Source organism: Sander lucioperca, chromosome 23 (genome assembly GCF_008315115.2).
Source record: "Sander lucioperca isolate FBNREF2018 chromosome 23, SLUC_FBN_1.2, whole genome shotgun sequence".
NCBI lineage: Eukaryota > Metazoa > Chordata > Actinopteri > Perciformes > Percidae > Sander > Sander lucioperca.
In genome coordinates, this window is record NC_050195.1 from 8,443,729 (window position 1) to 8,464,045 (window position 20,317).

The 20,317-nt window shown below is 39.7% G+C and overlaps 1 protein-coding gene across 1 annotated transcript in view; it reads left to right on the forward strand.

The window, feature by feature from the left end:
* The first annotated feature begins 1,695 nt into the window (after nt 1-1,695).
* adgrg2a (adhesion G protein-coupled receptor G2a) overlaps nt 1,696-20,317 on the forward strand; it is a 29,488-nt gene continuing 10,866 nt past the window's right edge. Inside the window, exons 1-22 of the mRNA XM_035998323.1 lie at nt 1,696-2,124; nt 5,375-5,472; nt 7,492-7,817; nt 9,066-9,327; nt 9,791-9,841; nt 10,343-10,384; nt 10,924-11,007; nt 11,466-11,783; nt 11,920-11,967; nt 12,051-12,124; nt 14,365-14,451; nt 14,612-14,649; nt 14,740-14,876; nt 15,484-15,595; nt 15,682-15,740; nt 15,865-15,912; nt 16,605-16,672; nt 16,762-16,805; nt 16,951-16,984; nt 17,095-17,129; nt 17,247-17,374; nt 19,581-19,698. Of these exons, the coding sequence (XP_035854216.1) occupies nt 2,105-2,124; nt 5,375-5,472; nt 7,492-7,817; nt 9,066-9,327; nt 9,791-9,841; nt 10,343-10,384; nt 10,924-11,007; nt 11,466-11,783; nt 11,920-11,967; nt 12,051-12,124; nt 14,365-14,451; nt 14,612-14,649; nt 14,740-14,876; nt 15,484-15,595; nt 15,682-15,740; nt 15,865-15,912; nt 16,605-16,672; nt 16,762-16,805; nt 16,951-16,984; nt 17,095-17,129; nt 17,247-17,374; nt 19,581-19,698 (2,231 nt within the window). The 5' untranslated portion in view covers nt 1,696-2,104. The remainder of the gene's footprint in view (nt 2,125-5,374; nt 5,473-7,491; nt 7,818-9,065; nt 9,328-9,790; nt 9,842-10,342; nt 10,385-10,923; nt 11,008-11,465; nt 11,784-11,919; nt 11,968-12,050; nt 12,125-14,364; nt 14,452-14,611; nt 14,650-14,739; nt 14,877-15,483; nt 15,596-15,681; nt 15,741-15,864; nt 15,913-16,604; nt 16,673-16,761; nt 16,806-16,950; nt 16,985-17,094; nt 17,130-17,246; nt 17,375-19,580; nt 19,699-20,317) is intronic.

Consider the following 20,317-nt stretch of genomic DNA (forward strand, 5'->3'; position numbering starts at 1 on the left):
GATTTATTGGCATTTCTTTAAACCAATCACAATCGTCTTGGGCGGTGCTAGGCGCCATATGGAGCAACAGCGCCTCTGCAAAATAGCCTCAGAAAGGAACTCGTTTTGGTGGAATGTGTACTTTCAAAAGTTGTTTTAGTCGTGCAAAAGAAAACTCAGATTGGACAGATAGTCTAGCTAGCTGTCTGGATTTACCCTGCAGAGATCTGAGGAGCAGTTAACCATAGTCCTCAGAAATCCACCGGAGTTTAGAATGCCAACACAAAGGAAGCGGAAGGCAACGGATATCCGGCCTAAATGAGTGAAATCCGGCGGAATTTCCGGTGGCAACGGAGCAATCCCGGAAGTGGAACGTCATGGATATAGACTGACTACACAGTGTAGCACATTAAATTGTGTGAGCTGTAAGGGGGACCTCACTCAGGGAGATTTTGGCATGACATTTGCTGAAACTCAATAAACTCAAGAGGTTACCTTTCTGCATGGGACTGTCTGACTGCTTATTGCCGGCCTACTCCTAAAGACAGGTAGAGGGATTACATTGTCTTAACATCACATATTCAGAAATCTCTAACCTAGTCTGGAAAGGCAGATGCTGTAAACTCCTCCGTGGAGTTGAAAATGCCATTGTTGCCAAGCTGTGAGGAGTTTTCAGTTTGAATAATTGCAGAAAGGAGAAAAGCAAGAAAAGATTTGCCGGTGGGGTTTTGATTCACTTGAGCTTGAACTATGCTCACACACACACACACACACACACACACACACACACACACACACACACACACATACTGACAAATAACTCACCTAAAAAGTGCTGTGTCACTGAAGAAGAGCAGTAACGTGCTGCAGTTCTGCTCTGCTCCACTGATCTGATACTGTTTTGTTACCCCTCAGTAAAAATGAACAAAGGCTGACACTTGATCTGTATTGGAAGAAAATCGCTTTAGACTTTATTGCCCCCTTGTGGCCAATGGTCAACTACTTAATTATCTAGATGTCTCCTTACCACACACACACACACACACACACACACACACACACACAGTACAGAAAAGTAAAGACACTGTGATTTGAAGAGTCGCCCTGAGGCTGCTCTTGTCTTGTTTGGATTCATTTTATGTCTTACATCAGATACCATTTCTCAAATTCACAGCCCAGCCGTGTGTGTGTGTGTGTGTGTGTGTGTGTGTGTGTGTGTGTGTGTGTGTGTGTGTGTGTGTGTGTGTATGTGTGTGTGTGTGTGTGTGTGTGTGTATATGAGAGAGGGAGAGAAAGAGAAAGAGCGAGGGAAGATGTCTGACCTGTTTGTCAACCTGAATCCGACATTCTATACTTCAGCCTACCGTGTAACTTTTTTATTTTTTATATTTTGCTGCAACACGCATACTTTTCTGTGGGCACACCCACACACACACACACACACACACACACACACACACACACACACACACACACACACACAAATAGACACGCCAGATAAAGGCTAATACCCTGTCCAGGAACTGTCTGGTCCTGCATCCTGTAATACCAGCTGCTGCCCTCCAGTCATACTGAGATAGAAAAGACAAGCAGACAGACAGATAGACAGAAAGGCAGGCAGGCAGACAGACAGACAGACAGACAGACAGACAGACAGACAGACAGACAGGCAGGCAGGCAGGCAGGCATACAGACACTTTAACATGGTTTATTATTTCTTCCCTCCTCCTTCTCTTCTCTGGGGGAGTCTCATTATTTGGTCTACTGTCTCCTCGCATTTCAAAATTTCTGATTTCCTGAACGCACCTCGACACACTCACGCACACACACAAACACCTAATGCTACAGACGATGCTCTTGTGTAAGTGACAGGTGGATACTGGAGATACGAGGGAGGGCGCCTGAGGACAGAGAAGAGAAGAGAAGAGAAGAGAAGAGAAGAGAAGAGAAGAGAAGAGAAGAGGAAGCAACACAAGAGAAGAAAAACACAGAGACAAGTTGTGATACTTCAACGGTGGCAGTTTTTGGACTCATGATTGACGGATGAATGATATTACGGGAACCATGGAGAGACACGTGAATATGTACATGCATTCACACCCGTAAACCTACATAGACTCTGCAGATGCTTTTGAAAAGCATCAGGTAAGCAAATAAAAGATTCCTTTACTCAAATTTCTAAATGTGAACATCAAAATTTCAGAGAAGAACTTGATAATAATTTGAATATTTTGTCTGTAAAATGTATTGACAGTTTGTAGATTACGCATACAAAAAGGGTTTGGTATTTGTAATAGAGGAACAGGAAACAATGAGAGTTGCAAAGAATAAAGTCAGCCTGTGGGAACTTGATATTAGGAATGACAACAACAGTGCGACTTCTGCCCCGAAGCTTTAACAGGTAGGCTACTGATTGTTTTTCTGACACAGAACATATACTAAATCACATCCTCACAGATACATAGACATGTAGTTTCACATGTATGATGAGACAGTTTAGGTTTCTTTATGCAGCAATGTACAATTTGAATTTTTGAAATTACAATTAAACTTGTTTTACCCAGAGAATAGACATGTTGTTTCTCATGGGTCAGAGCAAACAATGTATCCTCACTAAAAGCTTTAATCTCTTAATCCATCTTGTTTCAAAGTTTTCAGATTAGTGTAGCCTATATCAGTGTGGGAACAAACAAAGCAACACTGCGGTGAAGTGAAGAATCATATGGATCAACATTATTAGACAGATAAACTTCTAAAAAAGTAATCATTAGATTGTATCTGTGCATATCATTTAACCAAATTACACTCACACTACATATTTCAGCCGGCAAACCCTGTAGATCAACATTTTTTCAATAAGGTTCTATGTATTTGCATGCACTCCCTGTATTACAGTTGTACATTGTAACAATTACGTGTACATGTACGTGTGCCCATTTAGTCATTTGCGTTAATGTGCAGATTGAAAATAGGACTTCACAGAAAAAGAACAGTATGTTTGAACAAATAGTGAAAGCATCTCATCATAATCACCACTGAGCCAACTACTTTTAGATCTGAAGGGCCAATTAGAGAAAAAGCTAATACCGTGAGTACATGAGAGTTATAGCTGCTTGGTTTTTATTCATATTTGCTTATTAAAACAAGGACGAGAATAAAGGACTGGAAAATGTGTCTTAGTGTATCGACAATTTGAAAAATGTTATCCACATGTAAAAATTGTTTTAAAAAAAATGTAATTGCTAATCATTAATATACATTTTCTCTACATGGCAAGACATTTTTATTTAAATAGCACATTGTATAGCAGGTCATTTCAATGTGCTATATTTAAAAATGCATAAAGCAGTAAGTGACATGTAATTCAATTCAATTCAATTTTATTTATAGTATCAGATCATAAGACACTTTACAGATAGAGTAGGTCTAGACCACACTCTTTAATTTACAAAGACCCAACAATTTCCCACGAGCAAGCATTTAGTGCAATAGTGGCGACGAAAAACTTCCTTTTAGGCAGAAACTTCGGACAGACCCAGGCTCTTTGTGGGCGGCATCTATCGCTGCATTTATGGACACAGACACTGATACAGATATACAGACATAGATAGATATGATTCATAATAATTATAGCAGTTGGAATGATGAACAGTGGCAGTTATAATAACAATAAAGATAGTGGAACTATGACTAGAAATAATAGTTGTCGCGGGGCGTTGCAGCGCTTAGTAGGGCACAGCAGGGCATCGAGCAAGACCACTGCATCCTGCATCAGCTGCAACCATAGGTGCCACCCTAAAAATTAAATTTTAAAGAAAGTGCAAACAACAACAAAAAAAAACTGCAATATAATTAAAATTACATTTTTTACTTAGTAATTGTTTTTATGTATTATCATAAGATTTAAGAATTGGACTTCTTAAGTCAAAAGTTTGGCTTAGTATCTCACCATTTGTGTATTTTTTATCATGCCTTTTCATGTCTTTTCTTCTCTTGGCCAAAATGGGTTTTCATAGAGGGCTAACTAGACTGTAGTTAGTGAACTGATCAGAAACGGAACGTGAAACCAAGCCATTTAAGGCTTTGAAGATTATTAGTAGAGTTCTGAAGTTTATCTTGCATTGTATGTAATATGCCTGCCTTAGCGTGGATGGGAAAGGATTTACATCACAGTTCTGATGACTTACTTAGGCTACTTATAGATTTTATTCTTTTTACATATTGAGCAGTGACAATGCCAGGGTAAGATGCCTTTGGAAATGGCCTCTCTATTTTGGCTAGTATTAAAGCTGCAATTATGAATATTTTTATATGAACACTGGATCAAAAGATTATATGTAATTTAAAAGGGGTCGCTTGTAAGGAATATCTCAACAATTTGTATCACCCAACTCTGTAGCCCCCCTCAGCTTCAACGTTTTAGCTTTTTTACGATCGTTGTTTTGGTTTTCCAGCGCACAAATCTTAAGTGTTTTGATCCCTTACCAGTACTCAACGGCAATTAGAGAAAGTTTCCAACTAGCTGGTGAACATAGTGAAACATTTAGGAGCTAAAAAGATAGACATTTCCCTCAGGAGCTGGTGGAGATCAAAACAGAGCTAAAAGCAGAGTGAGTATTGAACTTACATTTGCCTTGTGGATAAAAATAAGACACTTTCTGTCTGCTGGATGTGTAAATATGCAACTGTTTGTCAACAAGATCTCCATAACAACCTTATAAGGTAATACTATATGAAATATCAATTAAAGCTTCTTTATGAATGAGGGTAACAGATTACATAGTTTTACATTCAAACAAAGACAAAAACAGCCAACAAAAGCATGTTATATTAGTATTTTCCTCTTTCTGATGCTTTGAATTTGTATAGGCTATTTGAGCAATTATGTCACAAAATACTTTATGCAGTGTGGGATACTGTATTATCTCCATTTTACAAACATAACGTGAGGTGTATCAACAACATGAAGACACCACATGCAACAATAACCTGTAATTTATGAAGGTGTGAATGCAGTGGTGTGTAACCCAATCTGCTGTGTCCACTCCCGCCCTGCAGTCAATTCGTGAGTGTAGACAAAGGCCATAATATTAGATGGTTTTAGTTTACCAGCTGTAAAGGATAATATTGGTGTAGTTTCCACAACTGAAACTATGATACACTGTGATCATATCTACATCTAGGAACAGACTGCACGGAAGGGAAGAACATTTCAGAAATATAGGAAGTTGTTCTCACAAAGCTTGAAATGAAATTTTAATATTTGGGACATCAATGAATAAATGATAGAGAAGTAGCTCTGACACAAACCAGTGCAATGGCTTCTACCCAAATAAAACCAAAAGAAGAGGAAGATGTTTAAATTCTTTGACTCTATGTCACCTTATGTTTCCAGGAGGATGCATGGCCTTTGCTTTGAAGGACAGTGGAGATGGACACATCATTTCCTTCTTGTCATCTGGCTTTCACTGATGACAGCCACTCCACCCAAAGGTACGCCTAACTCACATATGAGAAAAGTAGGAGATAGAGGGTTTTAAATATTGATTTTAATTAAGGGAAATGGGATTTCTTTGCAGATGAAGAGGCTTTTAACTTGAAACAGCACACTTCTGTTAGCCACTTCTTTACAGTTGTGATAGTAGTGTCTTTTGTTAGCATGTTTGTCCAAAACCACTGACTTTTAAAGAAATCTATCATCCACAAAAACAGTAATGAAAGTAAAAATATGAGTTTACAGCGATACACTAGCAGCTATGTGAGGCTGTACTTAGCTTCTTTGAGCTAAATGCTAATCTCTGCATGCTAACACACTCACAATGAGGATGCTAATGGCTACGTTTACCATATTAACAGTCTATGCGTTTGGGCTAGATATTTTTGTTTTTTTTGGGCTAGAAAATTGATGTCACAACAATGGCAACATAACTAAAACAACTAAAACTGATTATGTGATAGTGTGTGACTGATTTTGTGTTGTGAATTGATCTAGCAGTTAGCATTTCTAGCATGTGTGAAACTAAACTGCTATCACAGACAGACAAATCAAAGTAATAAACAGTAGCTTCTTCTTATTTTATTCAGGGATTCATTGTTTAAGTCTAATTAAGACGTTTAATATTTTGGCAATGTGATCAAATGAATCACTGTTCAATAACTAAAATGGGTTGTGCATTAGCGGGCTCAGTTGGAGCTTAAAGCTCAGCTACGCTAGCTGACATTGATGGCTTGATTAAACCCTTTTCTTTAAAGTAGCATTAATCAATAGTTTTATATTAACAATGGATCAAAGGACAATATTTAATGTGAAAGGTGCAATCGTATTAATGAACCCACAGGGAATTATCACAGTTATTTTATCATTTATCTTAAAAAAGAAGCGATTAACGTTAGCTAGCTAAAGCTAAAAGAGACTGAATATTGGATTTCAGATCACTTCACTTCTGTGTGTGATTGTTTTCATTGAGTATTATTTACTTGCTTCGTGCTTCATGTTTTATGTGTCTTGTATCTTGGCATCATTGAAAATGAGGGAATCGTCAAAGATTTCCGAGATTCTTAAAGTGCCCATATTATGAAAAAATCACTTTTTCTGGGATTTGGGGTGTTATGTTGTGTCTCTGGTGCTTCCACACACATACAAACTTTGAAAAAAATCCATCCATGCTGTTTAGAGTGAGATACGGTTTCTGAATGTGTCCTGCCTTCAGTCTCTGGGTGAGCTGTTCAAAATCGGCACGGCTTGTGACGTCACAAGCCGAAACGAGCAGGCTAACTGCAACCATTAGCTCGTAGCGTTAGCATGCTAATGCTAACGCTAGCATGCTAACGCTAGCATGCTACCTCGTTCTCAATAGCAAAGCACTGCTACAACACACACAAGTTCACCATAATCTACAAAAGAACTACTTACATGTGCGCCCTCATTTAGAAGTCTCCCAGCTAATCCTGCCTTGTAACTGACCGAAGTCAGCCTTTCTTTTACTGTCTATGGAGCTAGCTAGCTGACATGATCTACATCTGAGCTACTGCGCATGTGCAGTGCAATCAAAGATAGTACAGAAGAAGAAGAAGAAAAGAGGTCTCACTCTGTAGCTAAAACAGAGACCAGGTGAAAAGAGGATCTGCAGCAGTGAGAGAGAGCGGTGCAGTACAACAAAAATATGGTGTTTTTTGAAAATTAAACCATGTAAATCTATTCTGGTACAACCTTAAAATACAATTATGAACCTGAAAATGAGCATAATATGGCTGCTTTAAATAAAGGTTATGATGATGATTTACCAAGTGGCCAACATGATGAATGCTAATGTTGCACCGTATCTGCTGGGTGTGTAAATAAGCAACTGTTTGCTAACACGTTCTCCATATCAACATATGGTGATAATATGTCAGTGTTTAAAGATGTTTGGCTCTTAGGTTCAACTCAACCATTTACACTATTTCTGCTTCCAGTGCAGCTCTGTGGTGCAATTACATTTTTTTTTTTTTAAATCTGCATTTCTTCTCCAGCACTTGGCTATTTCCTGGGAGACACTAAGGCAGTATTAAATGGCTGTGAGGACCACTGGACCCTGCAGGACAGGGCCACCATGCCGCTGCTCCTTCAGATGACTTCATGTGTTGACATCCGTGTGGTGGTCCCCGGAGCTTGGGTGGCCTACTCTTACAGCTCGGTCCTGGCACCTGGACCTGAGCTGGGTCTGGAGGGAGATGATGAGGCACTGTATGGGTGGCTGCTAAGGGTCCGACACAGATTTCCTATGCGGCTGTCCCCAACACACTGGCATAGAGTGTGTCTGAGGAGGGACGTATTGCGCAACTCCTTTAGCCTGGAGGTAATACCTGTAGTATACTAGTATGCTCAGTGGTAGAGAAAGGAATTAGAAATTAGGAAGTAAGTACACATTATCCTTAACTTAAGTAAAAGTAACAATACCACATTAATAAGAAAATACTCTATTACAAGTAAAAGTCCTGTATTGAAAATGTTACAGAGGTGAAAAACACATAAGTATTATTAGCAAAATGTACTTAAAGTATCAAAAATAAAAGTAGTTACTGCAGAACATTAGCCTTAAATATCATATTATTGGATTATTATTGCTGATAGATTGATGTGTAAATGTAGTGGAGCAAAAAGTATTTCCCTCTCAATTGCAGTGGAGTAGAAGTACCTCAAATTTGTACATAGTTTTAATACTTGAGTGAATGTACTTAGTTACTTTCCACCACTGAGTATGCCATGAGGTTTACACAAAACAAAGCCAAATAGTGTATGCTGAAAATAGATTGTTTATACACCAATAAGTTTATCTTGCGAATACCACACATTGTGGGTGGGGTTTGGAATGGTATGGGTTGGGTTGGTATGTGCAGTTAAGTGTATGAAAATAGATACTGTCCTGCTATGACAAAACCTATTCCCTCACTATTCTAAGCTAGTCAGAAAATGCTAATGCTAATTTTTTTTTAACCTCTGTCTTTTTTTCCTGTAGTTTGGACACTATTTATTTTTGAATGACCAAATATAGTACCTTTAGCCTACAATTTGGGCATTAAGGTAGCCAAGCTAATCACAACAAAAAAGGATACCTCCAATTTATAACAACATTGGTCTTATTTTTGTAGTTTTGGCCATCATTTCTATCAGTTATGATAACATTGTACTCATCAAAAGTATTGTGGATGTCTGGGAATGTTGCGACATCATTATAAAGCCTGAGAGGGCAAGAAACACGATCAGACAGGTTGTAAACAAGCTAACAGTTTAGTCATATTGTCCACTTTATTTGAAGGTAAAATAAAAAGCAAGGCAGGGTAATAATTTTACTCTTTGTCAAATTAGTTTGCCCAAGCCAAGTGTTTATTTAAAACCTGTATGATCGTCTGAGTGCAACGTGGCCCCCTAAATACATTTTTTAGCAATGTCTCCACCTTCCCAGATCTTAGCAATTAACTTAGTGAGTACAAATGATGGCGAAAACTATCAATTTTGTGGCAGTGTAGGCCCAGTAATAGCAGGAGTCAAACTTTTGAACTCTTTATTGGCGACGTTAGCAAAACAGGCTGTGTAAATGTTTCAGGTTGATGGGAAAATGGTGGCAGAGAGGACAGTCATCGCTCGGGCCATCCCCCCAAACGGCTCCCTGTGGCTGGGCTGCCGTCCCAGGGATCGACCCCCCGGAGCCGTACTGGGGCAAGTGGAGTTGTATCTGTTCCGCATGTGGCCAGATCTGGGCAACCATGGCCTCTGTGAGGACGGCACTGTGATTGGCTGGAATGCTCAGTCCTGGGGCTTGACCAGTCCCAGGGCTGCACAGAGAGACCCAAACCTCCTGTGTGTTGGTGAGAGAGACATGCATGAGCTTGTCTTTACCTAACTTATCCTAATTGTGGATGTTGTTCAAGCTGGGATCTTGTGCATAGATGACTTTCCTGACTAATTGCATTCATAACAGAATGCAGTGTAATCTTTTCTGTCCTTTCATCATGATTGTAAAAGCCTTTAAGTCTAGCTAAAACAACGCACGTTTTTTAATTTGTCATATAGAAGTCACTAAGCATGCATTTCATGTATTACTATAGTGATCTCTTCAGCCTGTTCTTTCACAAATGTAACTGACTAGACATTAAATTTGTCTTTTCAAATGAAATAATTTCAAGCAATAATAGTGCATGCAGAACGTTACACTTAATCGTGGCACTTCACTTGTGTCTTCACCTCTAACACTTTTCTACACACAGTAGTTGTGCATGTTCTTAGAGCATGTTGGATGTTGAACGTTGCATGTTTTCATGTGTCTTGTAGACCGCAGACAGTTGAGGCGTGGGGCACGCGCTTACAGAAGCGTAACTGATGGTGTGTATTCACGTGACAAAATGACACACGTACATGCATGTTGTATATTTGTATATGCCTGTATGTAAAGAGAACATAGAGTACACACAAAGAGAAAAGAATAGTTTTATTGTGCATTCGAGAACATAAAATTGTGTTTGTTCTTTTTTTTTTTAAAACACAAGAAAATTAAAACACAGATCATGTTACAAAACAAACAAAACAACACACTTTTAAAATGTTTATTTTGTATTTTATTTGACCTTTAGCTAACCAATATGGCTTCTGGAAATGTAAATATGCTTTTAAAGAAAGTCATAGCCAAAAAGATCAGTACAGTAGAGTTAGGAAGAAAAAAAGGTTAGACAACTTTGTAATTTTACCAAAATGCTACTAATATAAAGATTTTTAGTAGGGAAAAAGTACCTTCTAGTTAGGGACACCTAGACAACAAGAGATTAGATTAGATTAGACTCTTGCAGAGTGTGGAGGGAAAACCTTAATTTACATTCTCTGTTTCAGCACTCCCAACTGGATTTGAACGGTCATTCTCACCTCTACTTGGTGAGCAAGACAATAATATCTAATTATAAAACACCTTTAAAGGTGCGCTATGACTTCCTGCATGGTTTCAGCACAATTTCATTTTTGTCTGAAATCGTAGGCATCTCTCCTTGATCCGTTAGCCGCCTGCCCCCTGAATACACTGTGAAAAAGACCGGTCTCGGGAGACAACACAGGGGGCATAAACGTCAAACAAACAGTAGAGGCGCAGGCTGTGAACCAAAATACAACAAACCACGTTCCAGCCAATCACCGCCAAGATGGTTGGGGGAGGGGGTGAGGGTTAGTGCGCATGCACATAACAGCCTGTGCCTCTAGTGTTAGTTTGACGTTTACAACCCCTGTGTTGTCTCCCGAGACCGGGTTTTTTCACGGTGTATTCAGGGGGCAGACAGCTAGCGGGTCAAGGAGAGATGCCTACTATTTGAGAGAAAAATGACATTGCGCTGAAACCATGCAGGAACTCATAGTGCACCTTTAATTATTTCAATTACAGTGCTTCTTTTTGATTGACTTAACATCCTCCTTTCTTTTATCAGAAGTGCCTTCAACAACAACTACCACGAGTTCTGTCATAGCTACACCTGTCACACACATGAGCAACCAGACGTCTAAGGCCACAGGTGAGTGATGCTGACAATAACTGTGTGCCAAGTTCGGTATAGGCTGAATCACGTTATGTCAGTTAATGATAAAAAAAAGAAAAAAAGTACAGCCTTTTTTTATTTAGTCTATCATTTCTGACAGTTGTGACAATATAGTAATGCCAGTAAATGATTTAAGGACAGTTTCAATTTTTGCCCTGCATTGTGAAGTTTTGGCCATCATCTGTATCAATTATTATCACATTATAATGTCTGTAAATGATACAAAGTAAAATATACTTTCAATTAGAGTCTACTTTTTATAGTTTTGTCCATCAGTTCTGTTGATTATGATATCATTACATTATATATCAGTAAATTCAAAACAAAAAAAGGATAAATCCAATTTAAAACCAGAATCCTTCATATTGTGTCTTGGAAACAATTGTACCTGAATGTTATTTAAGATATGGCTGCTGTCTGTATTTTACTTTCAGTTTCAACACCCCCTGGTAGCACTACAGTCAACAGCAATCAAACAGAGCCTCCATTTGTCACACCATCAGCCAATCACAGCACGGGAAAAAAGCCATCCAACTTCCAGAATTCATCTGTTACACCCTCAACAAATGGGATTCCACTAAGCATACTGACTCCAGTCAACCAGACCACAGCTTCCAACACAGCTTTGCCTTTCACTGCTGTTCCTGTGTCTGGCGCCAGCTCGGCCTATCAGATGTCAGCCAGTACCCAGACTTCTCTAATCACATCTCTGCTTGTCAAAAAAACCACGCCTGGAAGAACACTCCCGTCGGGTTAGTCTGAGACATGTGCTGCGTATTTGTGTGGGTTTATAATTAGAGACTCTGTGTAACATTGTGTTACTGATGTACAGAATAAACAATACCTAAACCTAATGGTTTTAAAAATCTGTTTCCTCTATTCTTTTAGGTTCCACATTAGTAAATTGTGACATCAGCCAACTCTGTTCCAATACCAGTAAGAAACATCCACCTTTTGTACAATCAGAGTGTTTTATTTAGGCATATTTGTGACCTGAACAGCTTCATTTTTTTCTGCAGATGCTTACTTTTGGATGTCCATAAGTGTTGAGGCCCAAGGCGACAATAAGACTGAGCAAGATGTCCACAACTTGGTGAGAGTGACAATTTCTCCCCATCCGACGTTGTTTAGTTTTACCTTTCAGCTTTCCACTCCTTCATCGTGTCATGCACTTAATAGCTTTAAATGCCAACTTGTCACAAACACGTCTTGCCGGCGCCGAATTAGTTTGTAAGAGCAGAACATTCCAACCCTGTGATGTATCTGAGAACCATTACGATTTAGACTGTCAACCGTATGCCATCATTGCCGTATGAACCTGGATGATGTGTGAACAATGGCACTGTAACTTACTGACGTTTTACAATTCATCTCTCGGTTTCCAGTATTAAAACGTTGCATCAGATCCCTTTTCATAGTGGGCTTATGTGTTTGTATGTGTTTTTCACTTTGTACTTCAGCCCATTGTTTTCATTTTTCATTTAAAAAAATGAAACTATGGATTTGAGGTTGTAGCTACTGACTTTCAGCCTTAAAGCTATAGTACGTAGTTTCTGTCTCCCCTCATGAGGAATTCTAAGTAATGACAACAATTCTGTCGGTGCGTCCACATCACACAAGCCTTCCGTGATCGCGCTTCACCCCCACCCCTCCTCCACGCAGTTGCTACGTAGCCAAGGAGGACACGGAGGATTAAAAAAAAATATGATGAACTTTTCAGAAGAGGTAATTATCTTCACTTGAATTTCTGCGCACGAAAGTCGCCGGACGACACCAGTTTCTAAACACAGCCATGCTGAGAAATACAGAGAGAGAGTTGTGTGGAGCTGATAGTCTTAATGAGCTTTGTATCAACTCATTTCGCAATGGCTTGAATGTAACTGACGTTCATTAATATAAAAAAGTTACGCATGGGCGCCCGGATAGCTCGGTTGGTGGAGCGGGTGCCCATGTATAGAGGTTTACTCCTCGACGCGGCGGGCCCGGGTTCGACTTCCGGCCTGCAGCCCTTTGCTGCATGTCATTCCCCCTCTCTCTCCCCTTTCACGTCTTCATCTGTCCTGTCAAAAATAAAGGCTGAAGATGCCCAAAAAAATAATCTTAAGTTACGCACTAAAGCTTTAAAAGGAGTTTGAAGGTGTTAAGATCTGTCTAAGATGAGCTGTAAAGGAATCATAGCCCTTTTTATACACAACTACCCCACCGATTTTAGGATAATGTAGATGCACAGTGATTCTATTATACAGACAATTCCACCAAACAGGTCCTTAAGGCTAAACTAGAGGTGAAAATTGACTTTGCTGATTTCAATCTATCAGTTATTTTCTCAATTACCGGTAATCAATTAACCGTTCTGTTTAAACAGTGTAATGAAATAGTGAAAAATGCCCATCAGAGTCTAAGATGACATCTTCAAATGTCTCGTTTTGTCCAACCAACAGTCTAAAACCCAAACACACTCAGATTACCATTGTAGATGACTAAACAAAACCCACAAATCCTCCCGCTGGAGAAGCTGGAACCAGAAAATGTTGTCATTTTTCTCTTACAAAATGACTCAAAACAATGAATAAATTATCAGAATAGTTGCAGATTTACAATCATTTTTCAAATTTCGTACAAAGATTCATAGTTACCTATTTGTTTTTCAAAGCTCAGTGATGTCATGACTGTGGAAGCCCATTTCTGCCAAGAAAGAATAAATATAAAAAATAGATAAAAGGTTTGTCATGATAAAAATATTTGATAAATAAAATACTTGTGGTTAGTCAACATTTTGACCATAATTTTGATTTACAGAGTCACTTGACTTTCATTTTTTTTTTTTTATCTGTTCTTTTTATTTTACTGCAAATCTAGCTGTAATTCACTAACCACCTATTAACAAGTATTGGATTAGGATTTTTTCTTTGGCTTCAGTTGACTCTGTACTTAAGGACGTATATATAGCATACTGTGTACCATACCTGAGCTGACAATGACTTTCATGAATAGCTGAGAATGAATAGCTGAAATCAAACAATTTCCCCTGGGGTTGTCTCTTTTTTTACATGAACAAAAACTCATCTGAATAATTTTTAAGATATATATTATAATCACATAAAAACACACAGTGGCTTTAAGTTAACTTGATTTGTCCTAAATTCAGGTAACTGTATAAAAAGGGCAACACATTCTACAAAGTTCATCTGATGTGGATGTGTTCTGATGCAAACTATAAATGCCAAAATATTTGTCACTGTCCTGATGCCTAAACTGTATGTGTTTAGCTCCTGTCACCTCCCACACAGTATCAGCATGTGTTCTGCCTCTGTCTCTCCATATTTCACTCAGGTGTCAAATGCATTTAGTTGCCACAGTAATGGAACACATGGAGTAACAGGCTTTATAGATTTCTGTCAGGGTGACAGACAACTTCAGGTCAGTCTTTCCCAGAAACAGGCAACACCCTTTCACTTTTCAGAATAAAATATCTTCTACAAGGCAGGCAGACGACTATAACTTCTCTCTCTCTCTCTCTCTCTCTCTCTCTCTCTCTCTCTCTCTCTCTCTCTCTCTCTCTCTCTCTCTCTCTTTGCAGGCAGTACAGGTGAACTGCAGTGCAAAAAGTAACATAAGGTAACAGCATGTCAGTAGGTATTTTGTGTTCACTCCTACCCATACTTCAGATTTCACCTCCTTACAGTGGTGCGACTACTTTGTTTCCAGACAAACAACCTGCAATGTGCTGTTGCAGCTCAGCCACGCTGTCTCAGCGTGTGAACTGCAGCGCGTCGGAGTCTCTGCACTGCAGCAAGCTGGTGACCAAGTACAAGCCAGAATCATAGGAGAGGTGGAGAGAGTCGGTGAGCATTTTTCAATCAGTCCATTTACATTTTAAGTGATCTTCAAACGTACAAAAAAACACAACACACTACTGTTTAAAGACTCAATTTGTCCTTTTTTTTAAGCCTTTTAATTATATTATTATTATAGCCACATATATAACTAAACATGTTGTGCGATTCTCAATTGGTCATAGTTAAAATGATAAGCCTGCATTTATAAACATTAGTGATTAAAAAAAAAAATTAAACTGCATAGGAGAACATGAAATTAATTTGTTGTTAGTTTTTGTTTTAAAAATCAGTCAATCTAAGGTTATGCCATGTTTTAATGTATACTTGGATACCCACAACACCCGCACGGAAATATATACCTGTGCACACATGCAAAACACAGATATCAATACACACACTCACAAAAACCTGTTTGTTTCTTTACTCGTGAGGGCCATCATTGACATACTTCATTCCCTTGCCCCAAACCATGACTCATAACTACATGCCTAACCCTACCCTTAACATAAATCCCCAAAAGCGCGCACACACACACACACACACACACACACACACACACACACACACACACACAGTATAATTAGCTTACTCATGTTGATGTTGTCCACATCAGGTCGAGATGTTTGTGGGGATGTGGAGCCCTCCAGTGGCGGATTTGTGAGGTGTACATCCACATCCTCCCTGGAAGAAATCTGTCAGGCAAACAATCACTCCATGCTTACATGGTGAGCAATACCTTTGTTTTTTTTCTGATTGAGCGTATATCTGTACATGTGCACACTCTGAATCTTATCAGTGTTTATTCACTTAGCTCCCTCATAGAGCCCGATTCCAACCCAGCTCCACAACCTAATACAGAATCCTGCAGCAGTGAGTATCAAAAACACAGACTTGTGATCCGATCCCTCAGATCGGATTTTAATACTAGGTCAAAACATTCATTATATTTAACAGGATGCCTCTGCTGCTGTAACCGTGTTTGTCTGTGCCTTAGGTGAAGCGCCTCGCTTTTGTGACTGCACTGCTTTCTGTAATTCTGCAAGTAAGAAAACAACCAGAATATTGTCTTCCTGCCTGTCTGCATATGTTTGTACTGCAATGTCAGTTATTTGTTTATATAGGCTATATGTGCTCATATCCCCCACACACACAGCTGCTAAATGTGATAAATAAGTGTGTACTTTGACTGTATGGGATGTTATTCAAACTTTAAAGGAATAGTTTGACATTTTGGGAAATATGCTTATTGGCCTTCTCTCTGAGAGTTAGCTGAGAAGCGTGATACCAAACATATGTTTGTGTGCTAAATATGAAGGTACAGCCAGCAGTTGGTAAGTTTAGCTTAGCACAAAGACTGGAAACAGGGGGAAAGAGCTAGCCTGGCTGAATTGTTTGTTTTTTTGTACTGAATAAACCAACAAGATATTAAGTAGTAAGCTTTAGAGGTGCTTGTTGGTAGACGTTTGTACAGAGCCAAGCTAGCTGTTTGCCACTGTCTTCAGTCTTTGTGCTAAGATAAGCTAACCGTCTCTCCAGGCTGTAGCTTAATATTTAATTGACAGACATGAGAGTAGTATTGATCTTCTCTCTGTAAGAAAATAAGAAAAGTGTATGTGTATTTCCCAAAATATTAAACTACTCCTTTAACTGACACATACGTGTCTCAGAAGATGGGTGTTTTAATTATGTCCTAAACTGCCCCTGACAACTTTTACTTTGTTTTTTTCTCTTTAGGCCAGTTTTTTGCCATGAGAATCAATATTAACAGTGCCTCTTTTAATGTTAACTCCCTAAAAGTACTGGTATGTACAGCGCAGTATATGATTGAACTATACTTCCTATTATATACTGTATATATGCTATGTACTGACTTCCTAACCTTATTTAACAGCTGTCTGGACTTAGTGCAGCCCGTGCATGTAACACAATGTCAGGGTAAGTCTCTATCCACTTTGAATTACTTACAGTTCCTACATGTAGACCATGGGAAGTTATTGAACCGATTACCTGCATGTAAATACTGAATATAAAAGGGTTTTGTGGTGATAATTCACACATGTGGGCAATTCTTTGTTTCCAGGTCAGTGTGCCAAGATATCTCAAAGGTCTACCAGGTAAATCTTACTGCAGATAACAGTTTGGTACTAACCCTAACCTTACATTGGTCTACTCACATTGATCTAGAGCTGTTAGTCATGTTTCATCAATTATTTTCTTTATCCAGCGTGCTCATCTGGAATGCCACGGGACACCACAGAGGTAGATATGTGTCTTTCTGTTGTCTATTATGTAAACAGACAATGACTTTATTTCTTAAAATTCCTGTGCCAATGTCTGAACATGGATTGTTTTAACCCCTTTGCTGCTGGTCTCTAGGTTGTACAGCTGCATGGTGATACTGGAGATGTCTGGACCTGTCAATGGTTGCGCCCTAAATATTCTTCTGCAACAAGTCATTAACAACAGCAGTGGCATAACAAGTGAAACGCCACTTACACGCATGGGTGAGTCTGCAGGTTTATGTGTTTTACCTATTATGAAACCTCGTTTATATATTGTCATGGAATTAGCACAACCCTGGGGAAAACTTGATACTATCTTACATCTAGGGCTTCCAGAGTTTTGTTAGCCCATGCATATGAAACTACAGAGCTAAGCGCTAGCCTGCCAAGCTGAAGGTAAAGGTGAAGTACCCTCTCGTTGTAGCCGGGGTGCCGCTTTGCTCCGTCTTCCAAACAGCTCACTCCTTCGTCCGGCACTAATCAGCATCAACACTCAGTTGACAGTTAATTTGTAGACATTTAAGACGCAGACAAAACATTAACATGACTTGATGGGGAAAAGGGAAAATCTTCGTCACTAAATTCAGAAGCACCTGTCTCTCTTCCAAAAACCGACTGTCTACTCAGTCTCCCTAACTTCCGCTTTGTAAACTCTGTGAGGCAGGTAAGCCCCACCCACATGAGCATGGTGACCAATAGGTTTCTGAGCCCACTAGATGGCGCTCTTGGTTTAAGGAGAAAGGCCTAACGGTGCTGATCCATTTGTCCGTGCGACGCTTCTGTCACGCTGCGCTCCACTTTATTCCTATGGGTGACGTCAAGCGACTTTAACGCGCCCGCAAAGCATCCCGGGAAGGCGGCGCTGCATTTGAAAAAATGCTGCGCATCCAAAAAGCTTGCCGATGCCCATCTTTATGCGAATTAATCCGTTGAACGTGACGCGACTATCCAGGAGAAGTAGACGAAAATCTTTCAAACTGACCTTTGTCGATCTGAAATGAGACAGACTCAGCAACTGTATGGCCTATTTCTCGCTTAAAATGTTTTCAGAAACACATTTCGGTGAACTATTTTCGTAAAATACGAGATTGTATTCTCAACGAGCCGCCATGATGGTTGTTTTGAAATTCAGAAGTAGTCAGACCCACGTGACGCTTTCGTCCAATCAGCTGCTGGTCAAGGGCGTGGAGCATCAACCATGGATGTATGACGTCGCGACACCATGCTTCAGTTGTGTCGCAAAAATGGATCTGTACTATAAGGCATTGCAATTCAGTGTATTCTCAACCCTTTGATGAACAGAGAGCGCCATCTAGTAGGCTCAGAAAATAAAGAAAATGCTTGACGAAGCTTCATTTTGCCATCACTAGACATTATACAAATCTATTGTGTAAATGTATTTTTAGTCTCGGATTGACAAACCTCACAGCGCTGCAGAGGAGGGTCTGGCTAATCACACACAGCATTCCGGGATGGGAGAAAAACGTGCTCTGGTTTATTGGCATTTCTTTAAACCAAACACAATCATCTTGGGCAGTGCTAAGTGCCGGACGGAGCCACGGTGCCACTGCAAAATAGCGTCAGGAAGGAACTTGTTTTGGTGGAACGTGTACGTTCAAAAGTTGTTTTAGTCGTGCAACAGAAAACTCAGATTGGACAGATAGTCTAGCTAGCTGTCTGGATTTACCCTGCAAAGATCTGAGGAGCAGTTGACCATAGTCTTCATAAATCAACCAGAGTTTACAATTACAACACAAAGAAAGCGTAAGGTAACGGACATTCGGCCAAAAAGAGTGACATTGGCGGAATTTCCTAGCCTGGCTCCGCCCTTCTACTTACTTCTGCTCAATTTTCATTTTCCTTCAGTAAACCGTCTGGGTTTGTGGTATATTCTTAGGTTTTCTCCAGCCAAATATTTGTAGGTCCAATCAGCGAACAGAGGGAGTGGCTGAGAACGATGACGTTGAGGATGTGCACTAGAAAGATGCGAGCGAAGCCATTCGGTCCGTTGTGACAACGCTGCCGAATATCCAGAAGTTAAAGCCCGAGCAAGAGCAATCTTTGCTGAGTTGTGTTGGTGGCCATGATGTTTTGGCCCTCCTCCCCACGGGGTTCGGGAAAAGTTAGATTTTCCAGCTCGCTCCTTTAGTGGTGAAGGAGTTGGCTAAGGCTAATGCTAGCGATGCTAATGCTAAATATAAGCCGATAGTTGTTGTTGGTCTCCTCTTGTTGCACATGCGCATGACATACGTCACGACCAAACGTTAGCGATTGGTTATGGTAGATTCAGAGTGGTCTGTACAAATGAAATGTACGAGAGTCTGGTAGGACCAGGCTAGGAATTTCCAGCAGCACCGGAACAATCCTGGGAGTGGAACGTTGTGGATATAGACTAATGTATTATTGACGATGCTCTGTGTGTCCTCAGTGGTTTGTGGTCCTCCTGGTTCGGCTGTCAGTACTTTATTGATGTCCAACCTGACGTGGGTTGCCAGTGACCTGTTGACCTCCGATGTGTGCCAACCTGACCCCACTCTACTTAAATGGTAAATCTATAAAACATTTGTATGGTGGTGGCTTTTTGCATGTTGGGCACACATGGTGTCTGATTTTCATAGCCATTCTGGAAAATTCATGAACTCACATACTGAACTGTTTATAGATGAATCAGGCTGAGGAAAATGTGATGTAAATTACAAAAGTAGCTGCTAGAATGCATGCAACGACAGATGGATGTTACCTAACCCTGTAAGCAGCATTTTCTAAAGTGTGTTTTTCTTTAAGAGATGAACACAAACAACAAACAAACAATTGACTGTACATGAGCAGGAGAAAGGATTTATTTGTATTGTTTACTTACTGATGAATTAAACGACTCTGTCCTACATGACTTGTTATCACCAGCAGTAAGTATTTGTACTTAGCTTAGTACAAATACTGGAAATAGGGTAAGGGTCATTTTTATAATTTGGTTTGGTGATATAAGAAGTTAACTAGTGAGTTTTAGAGGTGTTAATTGCCAGATTTTGTTACCTTTGGATGGAACCAGGCCAACTGTTTCCCTCTGTTTCTGCGGTAGCATCATAATTAGCATACAGACATGGGAGGGGTATCGATCTACTCATCTAACTCTCAGCGTATTATGAATTCATTATTAATCATTAT